This window comes from Elephas maximus, chromosome 25 (assembly GCF_024166365.1).
Source record: "Elephas maximus indicus isolate mEleMax1 chromosome 25, mEleMax1 primary haplotype, whole genome shotgun sequence".
In the NCBI taxonomy this organism is placed as follows: domain Eukaryota; kingdom Metazoa; phylum Chordata; class Mammalia; order Proboscidea; family Elephantidae; genus Elephas; species Elephas maximus.
The window spans coordinates 61,422,741-61,445,440 of NC_064843.1; the positions used below are offsets into that span (position 1 = coordinate 61,422,741).

General features: G+C 38.4%; 1 protein-coding gene across 3 annotated transcripts in view; it reads left to right on the forward strand.

Moving 5' to 3' along the window:
* Window positions 1-22,700, forward strand: part of CFAP61 (cilia and flagella associated protein 61) — a 419,682-nt gene that overhangs the window by 290,821 nt on the left and 106,161 nt on the right. For all 3 annotated transcript variants that reach the window (XM_049868785.1, XM_049868786.1, XM_049868787.1), the window contains 3 exons: window positions 14,951-15,278; window positions 16,578-16,669; window positions 21,930-22,135. In XM_049868785.1, coding sequence (XP_049724742.1) covers window positions 14,951-15,278; window positions 16,578-16,669; window positions 21,930-22,135 — 626 coding nt within the window. The remainder of the gene's footprint in view (window positions 1-14,950; window positions 15,279-16,577; window positions 16,670-21,929; window positions 22,136-22,700) is intronic.

The window sequence follows — 22,700 nt, forward strand, 5'->3', positions numbered from 1 at the left end:
AAACTGTCTTGATAACATAGCTTTATAGTAAGTCTTAAGATAAATCTGCCAACTTTGTTCTTTTTTGAAAAAATCGCTTTGACTAGCTTGTCTGTTAAAGTATTACTATACGAATCATATTTTTTATTTTTTAAGGAGAAGTGGTTAAAGCACTCAGCTGCTAACCAAAAGTTTGGCAGGCTGAACCCACCAGCTACCCTGTGGGAGAAAGATGTGGCAATCTGCTTCCCTATAGATTTATAGCCTTGAAACTCTATGGGACAGTTCTACTCTGTCCTGAAAGGGTCACTTATAAGTCGCAATTGACTTGAGAGCAATAGGTTTGGTTTTTTTTTACTGTCAATTTTTACCAAAGAATAAGCATGCTGGATTTTTATAGGAGTTACATTTAATTTATAGATTAATTTGGGAAGAACTGACATCTTAACAATAATGAGTCTCCCATCCAATGAATATGGTATATCTTCTCCATTTTAATTTTTCCTCAGCAGTGCTTTGTAGTTTTCAGCATAGAGGTCTTGAATGTTTTTGTTAAATATATACCTAAGGATCTTATTTTGGGGGGTTATTGTAAATGAATTCTTAAAATTGTCCAATTGCTTCCTGCTAGTGTATAAAATACAATTGATTTCATATACAAACCTTATAACCTGAGACATTGTTAAATTACTTACTAGCTCTAGTAGTTGCTTTTAGACATATAAACATATCATCTACATATAGGGACAGTTTTACTTCTTTTTCTGTTCTTTAGGCCTTTTATTTCATTTACTTGCTTTATTCCCTCAGCTAGGACTTTGAGTGCAATTTTGAATAGAAGTGGGGAAAATGAACATCCCTCCCTTGTTCCCTATCTCAGGAGAAAACATTTAGGCTTTCAACATTAAACATGAGGCTAGCTGTGGGGTTTTTTTTTTGTTTTATTTTTGTTTTTGGTGCCTTTTATCAGACTGAGGCAGTATCTTCCATTCCTATTTTTCAGAGGTTTTGTCATGAATGGATCTTGAATTTTGTCAAATGAATTTTCCATATCTATTGAAAAGATTTTGTTATTTTTCTCCTTAATTCTATTAATATGATGCAGTATTGATTGATTTTTAAATGTTCAGTCAACCTTACATTTTTGTAATAAGCCCTAGTTGGTCATGGTATTTTATCCTTCTACGTATTGTTAAATTTGATCTGCTAATATGTTTTAAGTATCTTTGAAACTATATGAGGGACATCAACCTATGATTTTCTGTTTTTGTAATGTCTTTGTCGGGTTTGGGTAATGTTGGTTATGTTGACCTCATAAAATAAGTTGCGCATTTCTTTGTATGTCAATATTGGAAAATTGTCTTTTTCAACGAATGTATCTGTTTCATTAAAATTGGTCAAATTTGTTGACTTTCTTTCATTATCCCTTTAATGTCTAGGATCTGTAGTAATAATTCCTCTTTTGTTTCTGATATTGGTGCATTGTGTTTATTCATTCTCTCTCATTCTCTTTTTTTCTGTCTGTCTGTCTCTGTCTACCTAAAAGTTAGTCAATTTTGTTGATATTTTCAAGGGATCAGCTTTTGGGTTTGTTTAATTTTCTCTACTGTCAGTTTTGTCTTTCATTGATTTCTGCTTTTAATTATTTTCTTCCTTCTGCTTGTTTTAGACTTATTTGCTCTTCTTTTTCCAGTTTCTTAAGGTAGAATTTTAGAGCATTGAATTATATAAACATTTAAAGCGATAAGATTTCTTTTTATGTTTTAGCTGGATTCCACAAATTTTAGTTTGTTGAATTTTCATTATCATTCAGTTCAAAATATTTTCTAATCTCTCTTGTGATTCATTCTTTGACCCTTGGATTATCTAGAAGTGTGTTCTTTAATTTCCAAATATATGAGGTTTTCTTATTTTCTTAGATACTTCTCAGATTTTATTGATTTCTAATTTAATGCTTTTGTCCTCAGAGAACATCTTCCTTATGATTTCAGTTCTTTCAAATTCATTAAGATTTGTTTTATGGCCAAGCATATGAACTGTGTTTGTGAACATATAAAGACTATGTGTCCTTCTGTTGATGGGTGGAATGTTACATAAATAACTATTAACTCAAAGTGATTAATAGTAATGTCTGAATCTTCTGTGTCTTTACTGATATTTTTTGTCTACTTCTCTCAGTTGCTGAGAGATATTAACATCTCCTGCTATTATTGTAAAATTGTCAATTTTTCCCTTCTGTCAATTTTTGCTTACTTGATCTTTCTTCAGGCTCTGTTATTAAGCATACGTTTATAATTATTATACCTGATTAATTGTGCCAGTTATCATTATGAAATGTCCCTCTTTATCTCTGATAATAACCCTTATCTTAAAATCTACTTTATATGATATTAATATTGTCATTCCACCTTTATTATGTTTACTGTTCACATTGTATATTTTTTCCCATCAGTTTGCTTTCTACTTATCTATGTCTTTTTATCTAAAGTGTGTCTCTTATAGGTATCATAAAGGAGTTTGTATTAGTATTTTTAATGCTGCATAACAAATTTCCATGAACTTGGCAGCCTAAAACAACACCCTTTTATTAGCTCACAGTCTATACATCAGAAGTCCAGGCATGGTGTGACTGGTTTTCTTCTCAAGGCCTCACAAGGCTAAAATCATCCTTCATTCTCATCTGGTCCATGGAGTCCTCTTCCATTCTCATATGGGTGTGGTACAATTTGGTTCCATGCAGTTGTACAACTGAGGTCCTGTTTCCTTTCGGCTGTCATCCAGGAGCCACTCTTAGCTTCTAGAGGCCATCCATAATCCTTGTCAAACAGTCCCCTCCATCTTCAAGCCAACGATGGAGAATTTCCCTCATGTTGAATCCTCCTCATTCTTTGAATCTCCCTCTTTAGGAAAGCCTAGTCCCTGATTAGGTCAGACTCATGGAGGATAATTTCTCTTTTTTAAAGTCAACTCTGCCATACAACATAGCCTAATCTTGGGAATAACTATCTCCTCGTATTCATGCTTCATGCCCACACTCAAGGTGAAAGGTGAGAATCTTGGCAGCCTCTTAGAATTCTACTGACCACATAGAGTCATGGTTTTTTATCCTTTCTTACTATCTCTGCCTTTTAATTGAAGTGTTTTGACCATTAATGTTTAATACAATTAATGATATGGTTAGATTTAGGTCTACCATTTTATTATTTGTTTTCTATTTGTCCTCCTTGCTTTTCATTCCTCTGTTTCTGTTGTCTTTGGATTACTAGAATATTTTTGGGGGTACCATTTCAATTTCTCTCTTGGATTTTTAGTTGTATCTTATTTTAGATTTTAGTGATTACTCTCTGGCTTACAATATACATTAGTAATCATTCATGTTCTATTTAGAGTTAGTTTATTATACCATGTCACATGAAATGTAGAAGTCTTGCAACCAAACATGTCCCTTCTCCCCACACCCTGGAAAACCTGTGTGTGTGTGTGTGTGTGTGTGTGTGTGTGTGTGTGTGTGTGTGGTGCTTTAGATGAAGGTTTACAGAGCAAATTAGTTTCTCATTAAACAATTAATATACATATTGTTTTGTGACATTGGTTGCCAACCCCACAACATGTCAACACTCTCCCCTTCTCAACCTGGGGTTTCCCATTTTCAGCTTTCCTGTACGCTCCAGCCTTCTTGTCCATGCCCCTGGGTTGGTGTGCCCATTTAATCTCGTTTTGTTTTAGAGGCCTGTCTAATCTTTGGCTGAAGGGTGAACCTCAGCAGTGACTTCAGTACTGAGTTAAAAATGTCCAGGGGCCATATTCTCGGGGTTTCTCCAGCCTCTATCAGACTAGTAATTCTCGTCTTTTTTTTTTTTTTTGGTCAGTTTGAATTTTTTCTACATTTATCTCCAGCTCTGTCCAAGACCCTCTATTGTGATTCCTGTCAGAGCGGCCAGTGGTGGTGGTGGTACCGTCTGGTTGTGCAGGACTCAGTCTGGTGTAGGCTGTGGTAGTTGTGGTCGGTTAGTTCTTTGGACTAATTTTTCCCTTTTGTTTTTAGTTTTCATCATTTGCCCTTGCTCCAGATGGGGTGAAACCTGTGAACTTACCTTAGATGGCCACTCACAAGCTTTTAAGACCTCAGGTGCTACTCCCCAAAGTAGGTTGTGGGACATTTTCTTTATAAACTGTGTTATGCCAATTGAGCTAGATGTCCCCCTAGATCATGGACCCCAGCCCTCAGCCTGGTAATTCAGTCCCTCCAGGAATTTGGATGTGTTTGTGAAACTTCCATGACCTTGCCTTGGTCAAGTTGTCCTGGATTCCCCAGTATTGTGTACTGTCTTACCCTTCACCAAAGTTACCACTTATCTATGGTCTAGTTAGTGTTTTTCTATCCCCACCCGTCTCCTCCCTTGTAACCATCAAAGATTGTTTCTTTTTGTATGTAAACCCTTTTATGAGTTTTTATAATAGTGGTCTCATACAATATTGGTCCTTTTGTGACTGACATTTCATTTAGCATAATGCCCTCCAGATTCATTCATGTTGTGAGATCCTTCACAGATTCATCATTGTTCTTTATCATTGCATAGTATTCCATGGTATATATGTACCACAGCTTGTTTATCCATTCATCTGTTGATGGGCACTTAGGTTATTTCCATCTTTTTGCTATTGTGAATAATGCTGCAGTGAACATGGGTGTGCATATGTCTATTCACATGATGGCTGTTATTCTCTAGGATATATTCCTAGGAGTGGGATTGCTAGATTGTATGGTATTTCTATTTCTAGCTTTTTAAGGAAGCACTATATCAATTTCCAAAATGGTTGTACCATTTTTGCATTCCCACCAGCAGTGCATAAGAGTTCCTGAGCCTCTCCAGCATTTGATATTTTCTGTTTTTTTGATTCATGCCAGTGATGTAGGGGTGAGATGGTATCTCACTGTAGTTTTGGTTTACATTTCTCTAATGGCTAGTGATCATGAGCATTTCCTCATGTGTCTGTTAACCACCTGAATGTCTTCTTTGGTGAAGTGCCTGTTCATATCCTTTGCCCATTTTTTAATTGGATCATTTGTCTTTTCATTGTAGAGGTGTTGGATTTTCCTTTAGACTTTAGAGATTAGACCTTTAGATTTGTCATAGACAAAAGTTTTTACTCAGTCTGTAGATTCTGTTTTTATTCTTTCGGTGAAGTCTTTTGGTAAGCATAAGTGTTTAATTTTTAGAAGATCCCAGTTATCTAGCTTATCTTCTGGTGTTTGTGTGTTGTCAGTTATGGTTTGTATCCTGTTAATGCCATGTATTGAGGCCTCTAGCATTGACCTTTTTTTTCTTCTATGATCTTTATAGCTTTTCATTTTATATTTTGATCTTTGATCCATTAGTTTTTGTGTATGGTGTGAGGTGTGGATCCTGTCTCATTTTTTTGCAGATGGTCATCCAGTTTTGCCAGCACCATTTGTTAAAAAGACTGTCTTTTCCCTCATTTAATGGACTTTGGGCCTTCGTTGAAGATCAGGACTGTAGATGGATGGATTTACATCTGGGTTCTCAGACGCCATTTTACCAGTAGCAGGCTGTTTTGACTGTCATAGCTGTATAGTAGGTTCTGAGGTCAGATAGTGCAAGTCCTCCTACTTTAATTCTTCTTCTTCAGTAGTGCTTTACTTATCTGGGCCTCTTCGCTTTCTGTATAAAGTTAATGATTATTTTTTCTATCTCGTTAAAGAATGCTGTTGACATTTGGGTCAAGATTGTATTATATTTGTAGATCGCTTTGAGTAGAATTGACATTTTCACAATGTTGAGTCTACCTATCCATGAACATGGTATGTTTTTCCACTTATATAAGTCTCTTTTGGTTTCTTGCAGTAGTGTTTTGTAATTTTCTTTGTATAGGTCTGTTACCTCCCTAGTTAGATTTATTCATTTTTTTTTTTTTTTAGGTGCTGTTATAAATGATACTGCTTTCCTGATTTCCTTTTCATTGTTCTCTTTATTGGTGTATAGGACACCAACTGATTTTTATGTTTATCTTGTATGCTGCCACTCTGCTGAGTCTGTCTATTAATTCCAGTAGTTTTCTTGTGTAGTCTTTTGGGTTCTTTATGTATCATATCATCTGCAAATAGGACAGTTTTGCTTCTTCCTTACCAATTTCTTTTTCTTGCCTTATTGCTGTTGCTAGGACTTCCAGCACAATGTTAAATAGGAGTGGTGATAAAGGGCATCCTTGTCTTGTTCATGTTCTCAAGGGGAATGTTTTCAGCCTCTCTGCACTAAGAATGATGTTGGCTTTGGTTTTGTATAGGTGCCCTTTTTTATGTTGAGGAATTTCCCTCCTCTGTCTATTTTATTGACAGTTTTTTTCAGGACTTTGTTGAATGCCTTTTCTGCATAGATCAAGATGATCATGTGATTCTTTTATTTATATGGTGGACTACATTGATTAATTTTCTCAAGTTGAACCATCCTTGCATACCTGGTATGAATTCCACTTGGTTGTGGTGTGTTATTTTTTTTGATATGATGCTGAATTCTATTGGCTAGAATTTTTTTGAGAATTTTTGAATCTATATTCATAAGAGATATTAGTCTGTAATTTTCTTTTTTTGTGTGGTGTCTTTCCTGTTTTTGGTATCAGGGTTATGCTGGCTTTATAGAATGAATTCAGAAGTATCCCTTCCTTTTCTATGTTCTGAAATATTTTGAGTAGTATTGGTGCAAGCTCTTCTCTGAATGTTTTGTAGAACTCTCCAGTGAAGCCTTCTGGGCCAGGGCTGTTATTGTTGTTGTTGTTGGGAATTTGTTTTTTATTACCTTTTTATTCTCTTCTCTTTTATCGATCTGTGCAGATTATCTGCGTCAGTTTGTGTTAGTTTAGATAGGTAGTGTGTTTCTAGAAATTTGTCCATTTTCTCTAGGTTCTCAAATTTTGGGGAGTATGGTTTTTCATAGTACTCTGTTCTAATCCTTTTTATTTCGGTTGGGTCTGTTGTAATATCATCCATTTCGTTTCTTATTTATTTGCATCCTGTCCTGTTTTTCTTTTGTCAGTTTTGCCGGTGGTTTGTCCTTTTTTTTTTATCCTTTCAAAGAACCAACTTTTGGTTTTGTTTGTTCTTTCTATTATTTTTCTATTTCATCTCTGATCTTTATTATTTCCTTTCTTCTGGTGGCTGTGGGCTTCTTTTGCTGCTCTCTATTTGTTCAAGTTGTATAACTAATGTTTTGATTTTGTTGCTTTCTTCTTTTTTGATGTGTCTACTGCCATAAATTGACCTCTGAACACTGCCTTCGCTGTGTCCCAAAGGTTTTGGTATGATGTGTTTTCATTCTCATTTGATTCTAGGAGTTTTTTTATTCCATCTTTGGTTTCTTCTATTACCCAGTGGTTTTTAAGCAGGGTGTTATTCAGTTTGCATGCATTTGATTTTTTTCCTTGCTCTTCCTGTTACTAATGTCTGCTTTCATGGCATTGTGATCAGAGAAGATGCTTTGTATTATCTCAGTGTTTTGGATTTTGTTGTGGACTGTTTTCTGGACTAAGATATGGTCTATTCTGGAAAACGTTCCATGTGCATTGGAAAAGAATGTGTACTCTGCTGCTCTTGGATAGAATGTTCTATATATGTCTATGAGGTCAAGTTGGTTGATTATGGCCTTTAGATCTTCTGTATCTTTGTTGAGTTTCTTTCTAGATGTTCTCCTTTACCAAGAGTGGTGTGTTGAAACCTCCTACCATTATTATGGAACTGTCAATTTCTCTTTATGGTGCTGTTAGAGTTTGTTTTATGTATTTTGGAGCCCTGTCATTGGGTGCATAGATATTTATTATGGTTATGTCCTCATTGTGGATTGTCCCTTTTATTATTATATAGTGTCATTTCTTGTGTTTTATGGTGGATTTTGTTTTAAAGTCTATTTTATCTGAGGTTAGTATTGGTCTTTTTTGGTTGCTGTTTGCTTGATATATTTTTTCCCATCCTTTGATATTTAATATGTTTATGTTTTTGTTTCTAAGGTGTGTCTCTTGTAGACAGCATATTGATGGGTCCTGTTTTTTTTATCCATTCTGTCAGTCTCTGTCTCTTTGTGGGTATATTTAAGCCATTTTCATTCAGTATGATTATTGATAGGTGTGAGTTTATTGCTGTCATTTTGTGGTGCTTTTTTTATGATGCTAATGTTTTCTTCGTTCCTCTTACTCTCATGTGCTGAATTCTTTTTGTTTGTGGATTTTTTTTTAAATTTCTTTCATTTTTGTAGATTTTGTGTTTACTGGGACTTTATGTTTTTCTTCTTTATTTTGATGAGCAGGTTTGTTAACTTTCTTTGTGGTTACCTTGAAATTTACCCGTATCTTCCTAAGTTTAAACCAGTCTTTTATTACCTGATATCATCTTGACTTTCTCTCCATTTGAAAATTCTACACCTACAGCATGTATTTTCTATTTTATTGTTCTGATGTTGCTGTCCTTTACAGATTGACCTCTCTTGTTCCCTGTTGTAAATCTTTTAGTTTTGTTTTATCTTTGAGATTTCATTACCTGGGTTGGTATCTGACTGATGCTGGCTTGTGTCCTAGATTCAGTCTGTTATCTGATGTTGTTGATTCTCTAATTGAAGGATTCACTTTAATAATTCTTCTAAGTTTGATTTGATTTTTACATATTCCCTTAATTTCTGTTTATCTGGAAGTGTCCTAATTTTGCCATCAGATTTGAGAGAGAATTTTGCAGGATATTAAAAAAAAAAAAAAAGAAAAAAAAATTTTTTTTTTTTTTATTATTCTTGGTTGGCATTTTTTTTCTTTCAAGGTTTTATATATGTCATCTTTAATGCCTTCTTGCCTGCATGGTTTCTGTCGAGTAATCAGAGCTTAGTCTTATTGTTTCCCTTTGTGTGTGACTTTTTGTTTTTCTCAAGCTGCTCTCAGGATTCTTTCTTTGTCTTTGGTTTTAGTGAGGGTGATTATGATATATCTTGGTGATATTCTTTTGGGGTCTGTCCTATGTGGGATTCGTTGAGCTTCTTGGATGGTTAGCTTTTCATCTTTCTCCTGCTGGGAGCTCTGTGAAGTTGCCTTCCCATACTCTGTCCACCATTCTTGGTGGGTGAGGTCCAAAATGGAGAATCTGTGGCACGTTAGCTGGTAGTGGACCTCCACTCCATATCTCTCTTCATTCTCTGTTCTGTGTTATTCCATTCAGTACTTTGTTGAGTTCTTTATCCCTTCATTTGATGCCTGGGGTTCCAGGAATATTTGTATCTGTTTTACTTAGTTTTTCAGGTCTTTGCTTCAGAGGAACAGTGTGGTGCTTCTATCTATAGTGCCATGTTGACTCTGCCTCAGAAATCCTCTCCGTGGTTTTCATATGTATTATATCTACAAACACTGAAAAACCAACAAGACGATATTGTAATTTTTGTTTTAAATGGTCATGTATATTTTTAAAAACTTACGAAAAATCATCTTTTATATTTACCAAGGTATTTTTCTTTTTTTTTTTTTCTCCTCTTGCTTTCTTCTCTTCTGATGGTCCATGTTTCCCTCTGATATAATTTCTCTTTAGAGTGAAGAACTTTCTGTACCATTCCTTGTATTGAAGACCTGCTAGAAGCAAATTCTCTTAGTTCTCCTCTATCCAAAAATATCTTTATTTCACCTTTATTCTTGAAAGATATTTTCACTGGATCTAGAATTCTGGGTTGACAGTTTTTTTTTTTTTTCCTTTCAGTACTTTGAAGATATCGTTCTACCATATTCTGATATCTGTGAGTTTTGAGAAAAATTGTAGTGTCATTCAAATCATTTTTCTCCTGTATATAATGATATGGTGTGTCATTTCCCCATGGCTGCCTTTAAAATTTTCTCTATCTTTGGTCTTTAGCAGTTTGATGCTTTGGGGGGTTATGTGATTATTATATCTGTAGGCAGGCTTTCATTTAATTTATCTTGTTTGGGTTCACTGAGCTTCTTGAATCTATAAATTTATATCATTCACTAGATTTAGAAAGTTATTGGCCATTGTTTATTTGAAATTTTTTCTCCCCCATTCTCCTCCTGGGACTCCAATTACTTATCTGTTAGACTTTTTGATATTGTCCCACGGGTCTTTATGTCTCTGTTAATTTGTTTCAATCTCTTTTCTCTCTCTTACTGTTTTCCAAATTGGATAATTTTTATTGCTATAACTTCAAGTTCACTGACTCTTTTCTCTGTCATCTCTACTCTTCTATTAAGTCCATAAAGTGACTACAGGCCACTTTCATTAAAAAAATCCACCAAAAGATAAGCTAGTTTACTGGGATCTTCTCAAAATTAAACACTGATGTTCCTCAAAAGAGTAAAAAGAGAACCTACAGACTGGAAAAAGATTTTGGCTATTACAAATCAGATAAAGGTCTAATTTACAAGAAAATCCAACACTTCTACAACAAAAAGACAAACAATCTAATTAAAAAATGGGCAAAGGAAGTGAACAGACACTTTACCAAAGAAGATATTTAAGTGGCCAACAGACACATGAGGAAATGCTCACAATCTCTAGCCATCAGAGAAATGCAAATCAAAACCACAATGAGATACCATCTCACTCCAGCATTACTGGCATGAATCAATAAAACCAAAAATAACAAATGCTGGAGAGGCTGTGGGGAGATCAGAACTCTTATGCACTGCTGGTGGGAATGCAAAATGATACAACCATTTTGGAAAATGATACGGCACTTCCTTAGAAAGCTAGAAATAGAAATACCATATGATCCAGCAATCCCACTTCTAGGAATATATCCTAGAGAAATAAGAGTTGTCACGTGAATAGATATATGTACACCCATGTTCACTGCAGCATTGTACAAAATAGCAAAAAGATGGAAACAACCTAGATGCCCATCAACAGAGGAATAAACAAACTGTGGTATGTATACACAATGCAGTATTACACAATGATAAAGAACAAGGATGAATCCGTGAAGCATCTCATAACATGGATGAATCTGGAGGACATTATGCTGAGTGAAATAAGTCTATCACAAAAGCACAAATATTGTATGAGACCACTATTGTAAAAACTCATGAAATGATTTATATACAAAAAGAAATAATCTTTGATGGTCAAGAGGGAGGGGAGGGGTGGGGGTGGAAAAACACTTAATAGACATAGATAAGTGGTAACTTTGTTGAAGGGGAAGACAGTACATGATACTGGGGAAGCCAGCAGAACTTGTACAAGGCAAGGTCATGGTAGCTCCATGGACACATCCAAACTCCCTGAAGGACCAAATTGCTGGGCTGAGGGCTGTGGGGACCATGGTCTCCGGGAACATCTAGCTCAATTGGAATAACATAGTTTATACAGAAAATGTTCTACATTCTACTTTGGTGAGTAGTGCCTGGAGCCTTAAAAGCCTGTGAGTGGACATCTTGGGATACTCCACTGGTCTTACCCTTTCGGCAGCAAGGATAAATGAAGAAAACTAAAAATACGAGGGAAAGATTAGTCCAAAGGACTGATGGACCACATCTACCATGGCCTCCACCAGACTGAGTCCAGTACAACAAGAGGGCGCCCGGCTACCACCACTGACTGCTCTGACAGCTCCTGGACAGAGCTGGGGAAAAATGTAGAACAAAATTCTAACTCAAAATGAAAGACCATACTTGCTGGCCTGACAGAGACTGGAGAAACCCTGAGAGTATGGCCCCCAGACACCGTTTCAGCTCAATAATGAGGTCACCCCCTGAGGTTTACCCTTCAGCTGAAGATTAAATAGGACCATGGAGGAAAACAAGACTGAAGGGGCACACAAGCCCTGGGGCAGGGACCGAAAGACAGGAGGGAACAGGAAAGCTGGTAATAGGGAACCCAAGGTTGAGAAGGGAGAGTGTTGACATGTCATGGGGTTGTTAACCAATGTCATACGATAATGTGTGTACTGTTTCATGAGAAACTAGTGTGTTCTGTAAACCTTCATCTAAAGTTCAGTTAAAAAGGAAATTACCCCTATGCTGATCATTGCTCCAAATTTTTGCTCCCCTGCACAATCTACCTGATTTTAAATACTCATCAGAACCCTCATGTAGTTGGGTTTTTGTTTGTTTTGTTTTTGTATTTTAACCAGGGTTTATAGTTGTTATCCGTGAGAAGGTTAGTCTGAGGGCAATTATAACACTACACCAAGTTTGGCTCCCAGTCACACTTGCTCTTGAGGCAGCCATTACCTTTCCTACAGAGCACTCATCACAGTCTCAAACCATGTGCATATCTGTGGTTTGACTTCTTTAGCACCCATCTCTCTAGATGTTGAGCTATGTGCTTATCCTTTTCACCACCATGTTCTTGGGGCACAACAACTGTCTGTCTGAAGGCGTGAGTGAATGGGTGAGGTTTATCAGATCACTGACTTTCAGCCTTCTCCCCAGCTAACCCAGGGAGTTTTGCTCTCCCTAATCAGAGCTATCAGTATAAAAAAAATAAGCGGTCTTGAAATATTTATTCAGAACAACACCACTGTGGCCAGAGTTTTCTACTTCATGTTTTTATTCAGTATGTAATATTCAGTTAACATTACAGAGCCACATGGGTTGTGTTTGAGAGTTCTATAACTTAGAATATATGTTCCCATTAACAACCTTGGGTGCGTAATTGGTTTTCAGTCTAGTCCACAAACTCCTAGGAAGCCCCAAATGTAGTCAAAGTTGTGAATGTCTACACCACAACAGTATAAAATAACACTACTATAATGCTAGTGATCTTGAAAAGTCAGTAAAACACAAACTAGTACAGTGAAACCTGTGAGAGCCGGAACTTGATGGGATTGCCTTGTTTTTCCAGGTCTCGTGAGTTTTTCGCCTTTGACAGGGCACATTCTTACCACTTTTCTATTGCTCTCTACTAGTGGTAAATCTTGGAATTTTCCTTCTCTGATAGGTTTCTGCCTTACACAGGTTCCAGCTTTTGCAGGTTTTACTGTATATTTAATATGCTACTTAAGGAAAAGTAGGTTTAATTAGAAAAAACATTGATAGTTAAAAGTAACTTTTGAGGTTATACTGAAAGGAACGTCTGGGAATTTGCAAGGTTTCAAGAGGTTGATGGCACTGTTTTTTATGCATAATTTCAGTTCAGATCAAACGGCTTTCCATATTTTTACATATGTGTAGTAATTGTATAACATAGGTTAATTTTTAGTTGAATCAAGGATGAAAGATGGGAAGGAAAAAAAGGTAGGTGAGGAGACTGAAAGATTCAGGGTCAGAGAGAGACTCAGAGAAATATATCTTCCCGTGGTAATTGGGTAAGAGTTATAAGATGGAATTTTGAAGAGATTAGAAAAGAGGTTATCTGGGGTGGGATAAAATAATTGGGTGAATTAAGGCTGGGAAAAGGGAGACAGCCACACTGATTCTCCCTAAGGAAGAAAAAAGACCACAGAGATGATGAATCTGAATCCAGCACTGTTCAATAAAACTTTCTGTGATTATAAAAGTGTTGTAGATCTGCTCTGTCCTATATGCTAGACTCCTTGCCACTCATGGCTATTGAGCATTCGAAATGGGCTACTGTGACTGAGGAACTGAATTTTGAATTTATGTAATTTTAATTAATTTAGATTTAAAATCATGTAGTCACATTTGACAGTATTGGACAGTATAGGATCAGAGGACTCCCTGTACCAGTCATGGGTATGTGGGGGATATGGAAAGGCAGTGCCTCTGGCCCCGAACAGCTAATGGCTATACAGACAGGGGCAGTGAGGTATGTAAAGCAGACATGTGGAGGAAGTGGGGAGGCAGCCATTGGTATGTTTAGGACCCATGGCATATATTCATTTTTTAGCATGCTTTTAATAAGGTGGCCAACTATATATAGGTTTAAAAAAACCCACTGCCGTCGAGTCGATTCCAACTCATAGCGACCCTGTAGGACAGAGTAGAACTGCCCCACAGAGTTCTATTTAGGTAAAGATAAAAATAATTGAGCTTATCTTAACTACTCCAATAACAACTGAAGACTTAAACATAGCTAACTTGAACTGTTTCAGTAACTTTCAATGTTAGTATGGAAGAAGATGTCCGGAAGAACAAGAGCACAAAAATGTACTGAAATTTGGGCAGAGAATAGAGGAGTGCATACAGAAGTGCATACAGACAACTTCTAAGTTACATGCAGAGGGGTTTGTGGCCCCTCTATAGCACAGTACCTGGCATATGGCCAGTACTCCATAAATGTTTATTGAATGAATGGTTACCCTACCAGGGCATAAGGCACCAAGTCAGGAATTCAGACCTGGGAGCTACCTGAGGCTGATGGTTCTGTCATCCTGTCTGTGACATCCAGCAGGAATGGGGCAATCTGAAGCCTCAAGACTGGATGAGGTAACCCCAAGAAGGAACATAGAGAGACCTAAGTTTCAGACACAGAAAGAGGATGCTGGGAAGAGGTCCAGTCTATTTGCCATCTAGTCAGTCCTGACTCACAGTGACCCCATGTGGTTCAGAGTAGAACTGTGTTCCATAGGGTTTTCAAGGGCTGATTTTTTCTGGGAGTCATGAGGTCTTTCATCTCAGCAGAGTGTTCCTCAAGGTGAACTTGAACCTCCAACCTTTCAGTTAGCAGCTGAGCACATTAAAAATTTGCACCACCTAGGGACTCCACAAGGAAAAAAATATTTATTCTTGTGGTAAGTATTCCATCACTTGCTGTCCTTCTCTGCATGGGATGTCTAGATTGAGTGATAACAGTGACATCAGGTGATCTTCAGTTTCTCTTCATACCAAAGGCAATCAAAATCAGTCTCTCTCTATCTCTGACACACACACACACACATACATATACAACATAATGACAAACTTTTAGTAGATTTTTTTGTTTCCCAGATACTAAAATACCCTGGAGACTATTTACACTCTTGGGAAAGTAAAATGAAGGGGGATAGCCAAGTATAATATGATTGTTCATTTTTTTAAGATGTTCCTCAGCTTCTGTGAAAAAAATGTGGAATTTGAAACTTTTAAAGCACTCAATGATGCATGTCTTGTCTATGACGGCCGACTCGTGATTGATGCCAACTTCCACACCAATGACATGGCCATAAGAGCTGCTGGGTCCCTCACCAAGTTCTCCAATAGATATTATTCCAACGAGTGGACTCACAGCAACTTCAATTCCAAAGAAATTGGCTTTCAGCTTGCAGCAGCTATGCTCAATCTCTTCGATCCAACCCTTGAACCTGTGACCGAGCCACCGGCTGATCTTGATCGACTCATTCCCATGTACAAGGGAGCCAAGATCCAAGGTACGTGAATAGGCCACCCTCTCCCCCAGATGAAGCCTCTAGTTGAATCTGGGTCAGCATTTAGACCAGCCTTTCCTGTTTCTCTTTAGATTTGGTGAGGAGGCTCTTCAGGCTCTTAGCTGAAGACAGAGGAGGGGGTCTGTCTTATTTTTTAAGCATTTATTATGGATGTGGCATTATTATTATGGCCTTTTGCACTTTAAGCACTTATTATGGCCCATGTTATAACCACGGTTCCCATTTTATAGGTAAGGAAACTGAGAGTAGGGGAGGAATAACAATATGTCCTGATATCTTACCCAAAACCTCCATTTACACCATAAATTCAGAGGTAAGGAGATCATTTCAAGGTCAGCTATCTGAGTGGATAAGCTAAGCCTTTTGCAGATGTAAAACATTTTCATCCCCTAAGCCTGGTTGACCCCTAAAGAGATCATTTTATAAGTAGCACAGAGTTTCTTCACTTTGGGGGGTGGTGAGAGATACCTTTAAAACTAGTGTCTTTGAATATTTGGACTTCCTATACCAGAAAAATGCACACATTTACCAAATTGTATGTCTACTCCCAGAAGGCTCATGAACCAACTGCCAAAGCCATCCATAGACCTCCAAGTTATCCCTGGGTCTTAACAGAGTAAATGGAACATCAGGCACAGAGACAAAAGAAGTACCTCCAGCCCTTCTTTCTTGACCCAACTAAATGGCCACACAGAGGTCCTCCCCTGCTTCTTACACTGGATGAAACCTCAAGAAAGGTGGTGCCATGGGGAAGGAAGAGGAAGGACAGGTGCCAGAGTTGGATGAGGCTTATACTTTGGAGACAAGCTAAAAAATATTAAGAACTTGATAATGCTTTTGAAAAGCAAGAATGAAGAACTTTGTTGATTTTTCTTATAAAGCTCAATTTTTTAATATTTTGGTTACATATTAGCGGAGTGTTGGGGAATGGGAACACCACTGCAACATTTAAGACTTCTAAAGGTCTTGATCTGGCTTTGGCAGGTATAGGTTAGGGTGCCGGGAGTTAGGGAAATCACAGAATACATTGGGTCAGCTTGGCACATCTTCCTGGAGCATCAGTGGCTATATTATGGGGCATAGTGGGACATTCATATGGATTTTAAATAAAGTCTAACCATCCCAACAAGTTACCTTCTATTAGCAGTATTTTAGTGTGAAAATTTGAGGCATACACGCCACTGTAACCGTCTCTCTTTGTATTGTGGTGAAAATATAAGGATTGTTACCCACTTAACTGACAAGTACTTTAAAATGTGGAAAACATGTTGCTTCCTCTAGGAGGCATTCTTCCTGGGTCTTACCATTATCTGCACATTGCCAAGCCTGCTATTCCAACTCCCTTGGAGGTACAAATGGCTCAGCCTGATTTTGTAAGTATTATTCTTGAATTTCATTTTACTTTAAAACATAGCACTTTGTTTACAGGAGGGTGAAGTTCTTTATTCAAAGTCTCTAGTGTAATGTGTTGGTTCATGCATCAGGAAGTCATTTTGGTAGCCAGCCTCCAGGATGTCCTCTAATGGTTCTCTCCCCCTAGGATTTATGTCCTTGTGTGGCCCCTTCCCCAATGAATAGGGCTGAACTGTGTAGCTGAAAGGATATTGCAGAAACAATAGTATGATCTCCAAGACTAGATCATGAAAGATATTATAACTCCCAACTTTCTCTTTCTTGGATTACTTGCTGCTGTGATCTGAGGTCACTGAAGCAGCTCTTTGGAGAAGTTCTTGCAGTAAGGAATTGAGACTTCCTGGGAACAGCTGTTATCAATTTGCTAGTCATGTGTGTGAGCCACCTTAGAAGTAGATCCTCCAGCCCCAGCCAACCCTTCAGACGGCTGCAACCCCAGCTGACGTCTTGACTTCAAGTTTATGAGATACCTTGAGCCAGAATTCTGCATCTAAGATAATCCCAATTCCTGACCCCCAAAGTCTGTTAGATTATAAAAGTTTATTGTTGTTTTAAGCCACTAAATTTTGAGGTGATTTGTGGTATCTCAGTAAAAAAATGTATCAGTAGATAACTAAAATAGCCACCTTTGTGGCAATGCAGCAGGTAAACTGCTTAGGGTCTGAAATGGCTGTCCAGGCCCTGCTGTTTTCCTGCTCTCTCTGAATTTCACCAAAAGAGTGATCTTGGAAAAGCAGAAACTATGGAGGTGGGACTTCACCTGTGTTAACAGCAACCAGAAAGGATACACATAGCTGGTCAGTTGGAGAGTTCCTCAAGTAAGATTCCTTGAGAGACAGTCCCAAACTGGTGTTTTTTTAATCACCTAGGGCTTTCCTTTCTGATGGGTCATGTTTGCTTTTTAGTCAGTGACCCCTGAATATTTTTGAGGGTCAACAATGTGACCTACTTAAAGTAAAAACATTTCCTAGGTCTCCTTGAAGATAGCGTTGGCCATATAGCACGCTCTGACCAATGAGATATAAGTAGAAGTTGTTGGATAAGGTTTCAGGGAAATTCCTTATAAGGGGACAGACTCAAAATGGCACAGGCCGTTTGACTCCTCACTTTTCTCCCTCTGAAAATCTGAATCCTAGCTCTTCCATTTCATTACCACGTGACCTTGAGCAAGTTATTTAACTTCTCTGCGCTTCTGGGATTATTAGGAATGACATAGAAAGTAACACTGCCAGGCACAAAACAGGTGGCCAGTCAATGGTGGCTGTGTTGTGGTTTAATCATAGTTCCAGATAAATGATGAAACCTGGCTCTTCCAAGGAAAAGACAGATACTATTCCCCTTAGGTCTTTTCCAGATTCTTTTAGGTGTCCCGTGCACATGGTCTTAACAAAGAAAACCACAGGATCATAGTGAATGATGTGTACAAAACTTATTGGCAGAAAATAACAACTTGATTCTGCTCCTGGAACTCAGACAGGGCACAGCTCAAATACGGCTTGTCTGTGCTCCACAGTATCAGGAACCTCAGCTGGGAAGATGAGAAGGCTAGGTGTGACTCAGTGGTCTGGATCCCCCGAAGATTCATTTACTCCTGTATAAAGCACCTGGGCTGGGATGACTCAGAGACAGAGAGTGTTGACCAGAACATCCACACCTGGGCTCTCCATGTGGCCTGGCCCTCCTCACAGCATGGTGGCCTCAGAGTAGTCAGAGTTCTTACGTGACAACTGTGGGTTCTAAGTCTGAGTATTCTCACTAGCCTTTTCTGACCCAGCCTTAGAAGTCACACCTTATCACTTCCTCCACACTCTATTTGTTGGAGCAGTTACCAGTGGCCCAAATTCAGGGGGTGGAGACGTACAGCCCATCTTTCAATGGAAAGAGTGTCAAGATCAGTGGAACTACTGTCAAGGCCGTATTGTAAAAGAGTATGTGGATGGAGCATATTGTCACCATCTCTGGAAAATGCAGTCTGCCACTAATGAGGTGGGGCCTTAAGTGTTCCACCTCAGCAGCCTGTAAAGTCAAACAGAATAAAGCTCAGATGATGTGCTGATAGGCTGAATGCTTTCATCATCACAGATAAATGACCTGAGCTTAACATGGAGAAGAGCTAGAAAATACTGAGCTTGATTTCAGGCAGAACCAGCTTCTTCGAGGACACTGTATGATCTCATACTTGCAGTGCCATTTATTGTGAACCACTGGTTCTTTCTGCGAATAAAGTCAGAGGTGGAGCCAAAAGGGATGTTTTAGATAATGAAAGTTTTAATAGGGATGCAACTTAAATAGATTCTTTGGCTGGTGCTATGATGGTATTTGAACAGATCCGCTGACTTTAATTAACCATTTTGCAGGTGGTCCTCCTTTTTAATTATACAGAAGGTCTAAACAGATTTTTTTTACATTTTATTCTTCAAGAAAAAAAAAAAATGTAGGATTTTTTCCATGGCAATCTTTGGGGTTGGAATTAATTTGATCATGTAAAATTGTTGCCAAAATAGGCCAAAAACAAAAACCAAACCCACTGCCATCAAGTTGATTCTGACTCATAGCAACCCCGAAGGGTTTCAGAGGCTGTAAATCTCTACAGAAGCCGACTGCCACATCTTTCCGCCTCAGGGCTGCCGGTGGTTTTGAACCGCCCACATTTCAGTTATCAGTTCATTGCTTTATCACGTAAATATATCTAATTGATCAAGAATAGAGGCCATTGGATAATATTCTTCTGGAAAAACTAAATTACTGTTTTACTATAAATGTAGTACAGACGCATGTTTAAGAAGACACTGGTGATTCATGATCTCTTTGAGAAGTAACCTGACAGAAGGAAGAAAGGGGACCCCAAATAGTCTACATAATAAACAGATTTACAGATTCTAGTCCACATGGTTTTTTTTTTTGTTGTTTTTTTTTTTTTTTTTTTAGTCCACATGCTTTGTTGGCTTACACACCAAGGAATAAAGAAATTTGTCACAACAAATTCTGCCTTGGATGCCATTAAATTTGAAATTGCATGTCCATGGTGAGGACTGGCAACTTGATTTCTTTAACGCCAAGCCTGACTAATCCTGTGGCTTCCATTTGGCATGAATTTCAGAGCCATTTTCCAACCTTTGTCAAAATCAGAAAGGATCTCATAGGGTAGTTGTATTCAGGAAAACAAAACCCAGAATCAGCCGCTCTATCAAAATCTGAAATTCAAGATCCAAATTTCCTAATAATTTCTTTAGATGCTTAAAATAAAGATGCCATACAAGCCACAAAATTGGGATATGTGTGAAGTGGTGATAGTTACCCTATAATCTCTTATGGGGTGGCCGGACCTTAAGTCATCATTTAAAAAAGAATAGTTGTAGTGAGAAGCAAAGGGCAATTGAACGATCAGATAAGAAGATCAGATGCCCACCTGTGGCTCAGGCTTGACTGTCCTCCTCTCCCAACAAGCCCACCCTTCCACGTGAGACTCCTACCCAGGATCTGCCTCCCTTCTTCCTCCCTCCTCCTATTCTCCCTCCCTCCTTCCTTGCTTCCTTTTTTCTTCTCCCTTCCTTTCTCTGGTTTCTGTTTCTTTTTATCTCTCAATTTTTTCAAAAGTCTGCTGCTTGCCCAGCACAGCCAGCATATTTAACAATAAATTTTTCTCATTTGAGAAATAATAGGTATTCATTGCTAAAAATTAGAAACTAGAGATAGTCAGATGAACAGAAAGGCAAACAACATAAAATGATCATGGACATTTTGTTAAAATGTTGATACCAAAAAAAAAAAAAAGGAATGATACTGTGCATTTTATAAGCTACTTTTATCATTAAATTTGCTGTGAATCTATTCCTTAGTTACGAAATACATTTTACCATTATTGTTGAATACATTTCATTCCATTGTGTGGGTGTACCATCGTTTTGTGAAATGATGCCTTACCGTGTGTGTGTTTTTCTAAGCACTTTGCTTCGAGATAGATTTCTTCTCTGTATCCATCCGACACTATGAATGATGGACTCTCGAGGCTCTATCCGTGACCCCTTTCCTAACTGGACTTGTCCTCTCCCCACCCCCGCATACCCACTTTCCCACACATACATGGGGTTGACCTAAGACTTACCTGACTGCATCCTGTAGATCCCACCTTGGGCCTTACCAGTGTGCTGGTTCCTCCTCAGGGGGCCTTGGCCATGTGATGCCCAAACACCCACCAGTGGCGTCAATGTATTTAAAAATTCAGCAAAACAATGTGTCTTTGATTAGACAAAAATCCTCAGGTGATTTCCAGGACTAAATATATGTTGGAATTCAGTGCAGTCCAACTTGCCTTGGGTTTCTGAATGCCACATTCAAGTTAAGAGTAAATGCTTAAATGTATATGCATTACTGTGTGCTCAGTTCGGAGTCTAAGGGTTTACAGTGAAGGTTCAAACAACAGCAACAACATCCATGCTTGTCCACCATGCTTGTCCTGAGCCAACAAGGATTGTGTCTGCTCGGTGGTGGCCAGCAGGGGCTGGCCTGGAAAAGGATGGTAATTAGGATTGCGGCAGCATCTTTCCATTCCATCTGGGTCATGTGGCAATTCTAGCCAGGATTCCCAAGGGGCATAAAGCCAGGAGTCTACACCCTTGACAAGTTACAACCTAAAAAGTCACCCGCAAACCGTGTATGTGCCTTTCCCATAGATGTGAACCTTCTACCTGGGAGCAGACCTCACCAAATACCTGAGCCTGTCCAAGCCCAGCAACCAGGGATTCACTTGTGTTACTTGTTTCTCTTATTTACATAATCTTTACAACGACTGAAATTATTTCTGATCACTTTTGATTAGGAAGTTTTTCTCAAAAAAGATGCTGTGACAAACTAAGAAAATGAACAATCTTTAAACAGCGCACAGAAGCGCATACGCCCAGGCTGTGCATTAGCTGTGTGAGGTATTGAGTAATGGAGGCTGTGTCTGGCTGTAACCTAGCAACTAATTTAGAAGCATGAAACAACATAATCACAGTTTAAAATATCCTGAGGAACATTTAATTATTAAGTCCAAGTATGTGGTTTCTGACACACTGTTATCTTCTATTGAGTTTAGTCAGTATCCATGACTGTTATTTGCAACCAGTGATAAGATATAACCTATCTGTTAGATTTGAAAAATAAATCGCTATGATAAAGTTCTCAAAGTACAGAAATGTTAACGTTGTTTTTCTGATTCCTACACCCTCTGCCCACTAGGGCTTAGAAATAGTTACAGGTAATGCAAAAAATGGGAATTACTTCAGAATTCATATTAACAAGTATAAGATGGTAGAAACCATCACCTGCCTTTCTAAGGAACCTTTCCCTGCCTCCAACTACATCCGCTTGTTTGGCCAGCACGAGCAAGTCCTCAACAACCTGTGTGCTCGGTACGAGGACATGCTGATCACAGACCTCTACAGGTAAGCTGGAAGTTACATCTCACAAAGGGGAAATGTGCATCTTAATGAATGAGGGACTTGTTTTGTTATGCCCTAGAGAGCAAACCAGGAATCCATGGGGAGAAGCTACAGTGGCAGAGATTTCTTTCTAATAAGAAAGAATATCTGACCACAAGCGTAGCCCAGAGTGAAGGGTCGTGTGGGAAGTGCATGCACTCTGGATACATAAACACGCGGGCTCCATGATCACACATGGGCCTGGATAAGATGAATATTCAAGTCCCTTTTGAGATAGGGCTGCTTAGAGCAATGGTCAGAAACTTAAGAAGTAGATTTTGGAAGAATCTGATCTTGCTGGGAACTCTACAACCACAGGACAGGTTGTTTGTGATCCCAGCAGGGTGTTAGGAGGTCAGCCATTTGTCTAAGATATTGTTGACGGATTCCTACACAGGGCGGTTGGTTAGGGTGAATGATCTAATCTAGAAAGGCCAGGGGAATTTCCCTCTATCTACAAAACGAGAAGGTGGCAGAGCCAGTATCAGATGCAGATGTAGGATGTGAATTGTAGAATTCCAGTGTCACT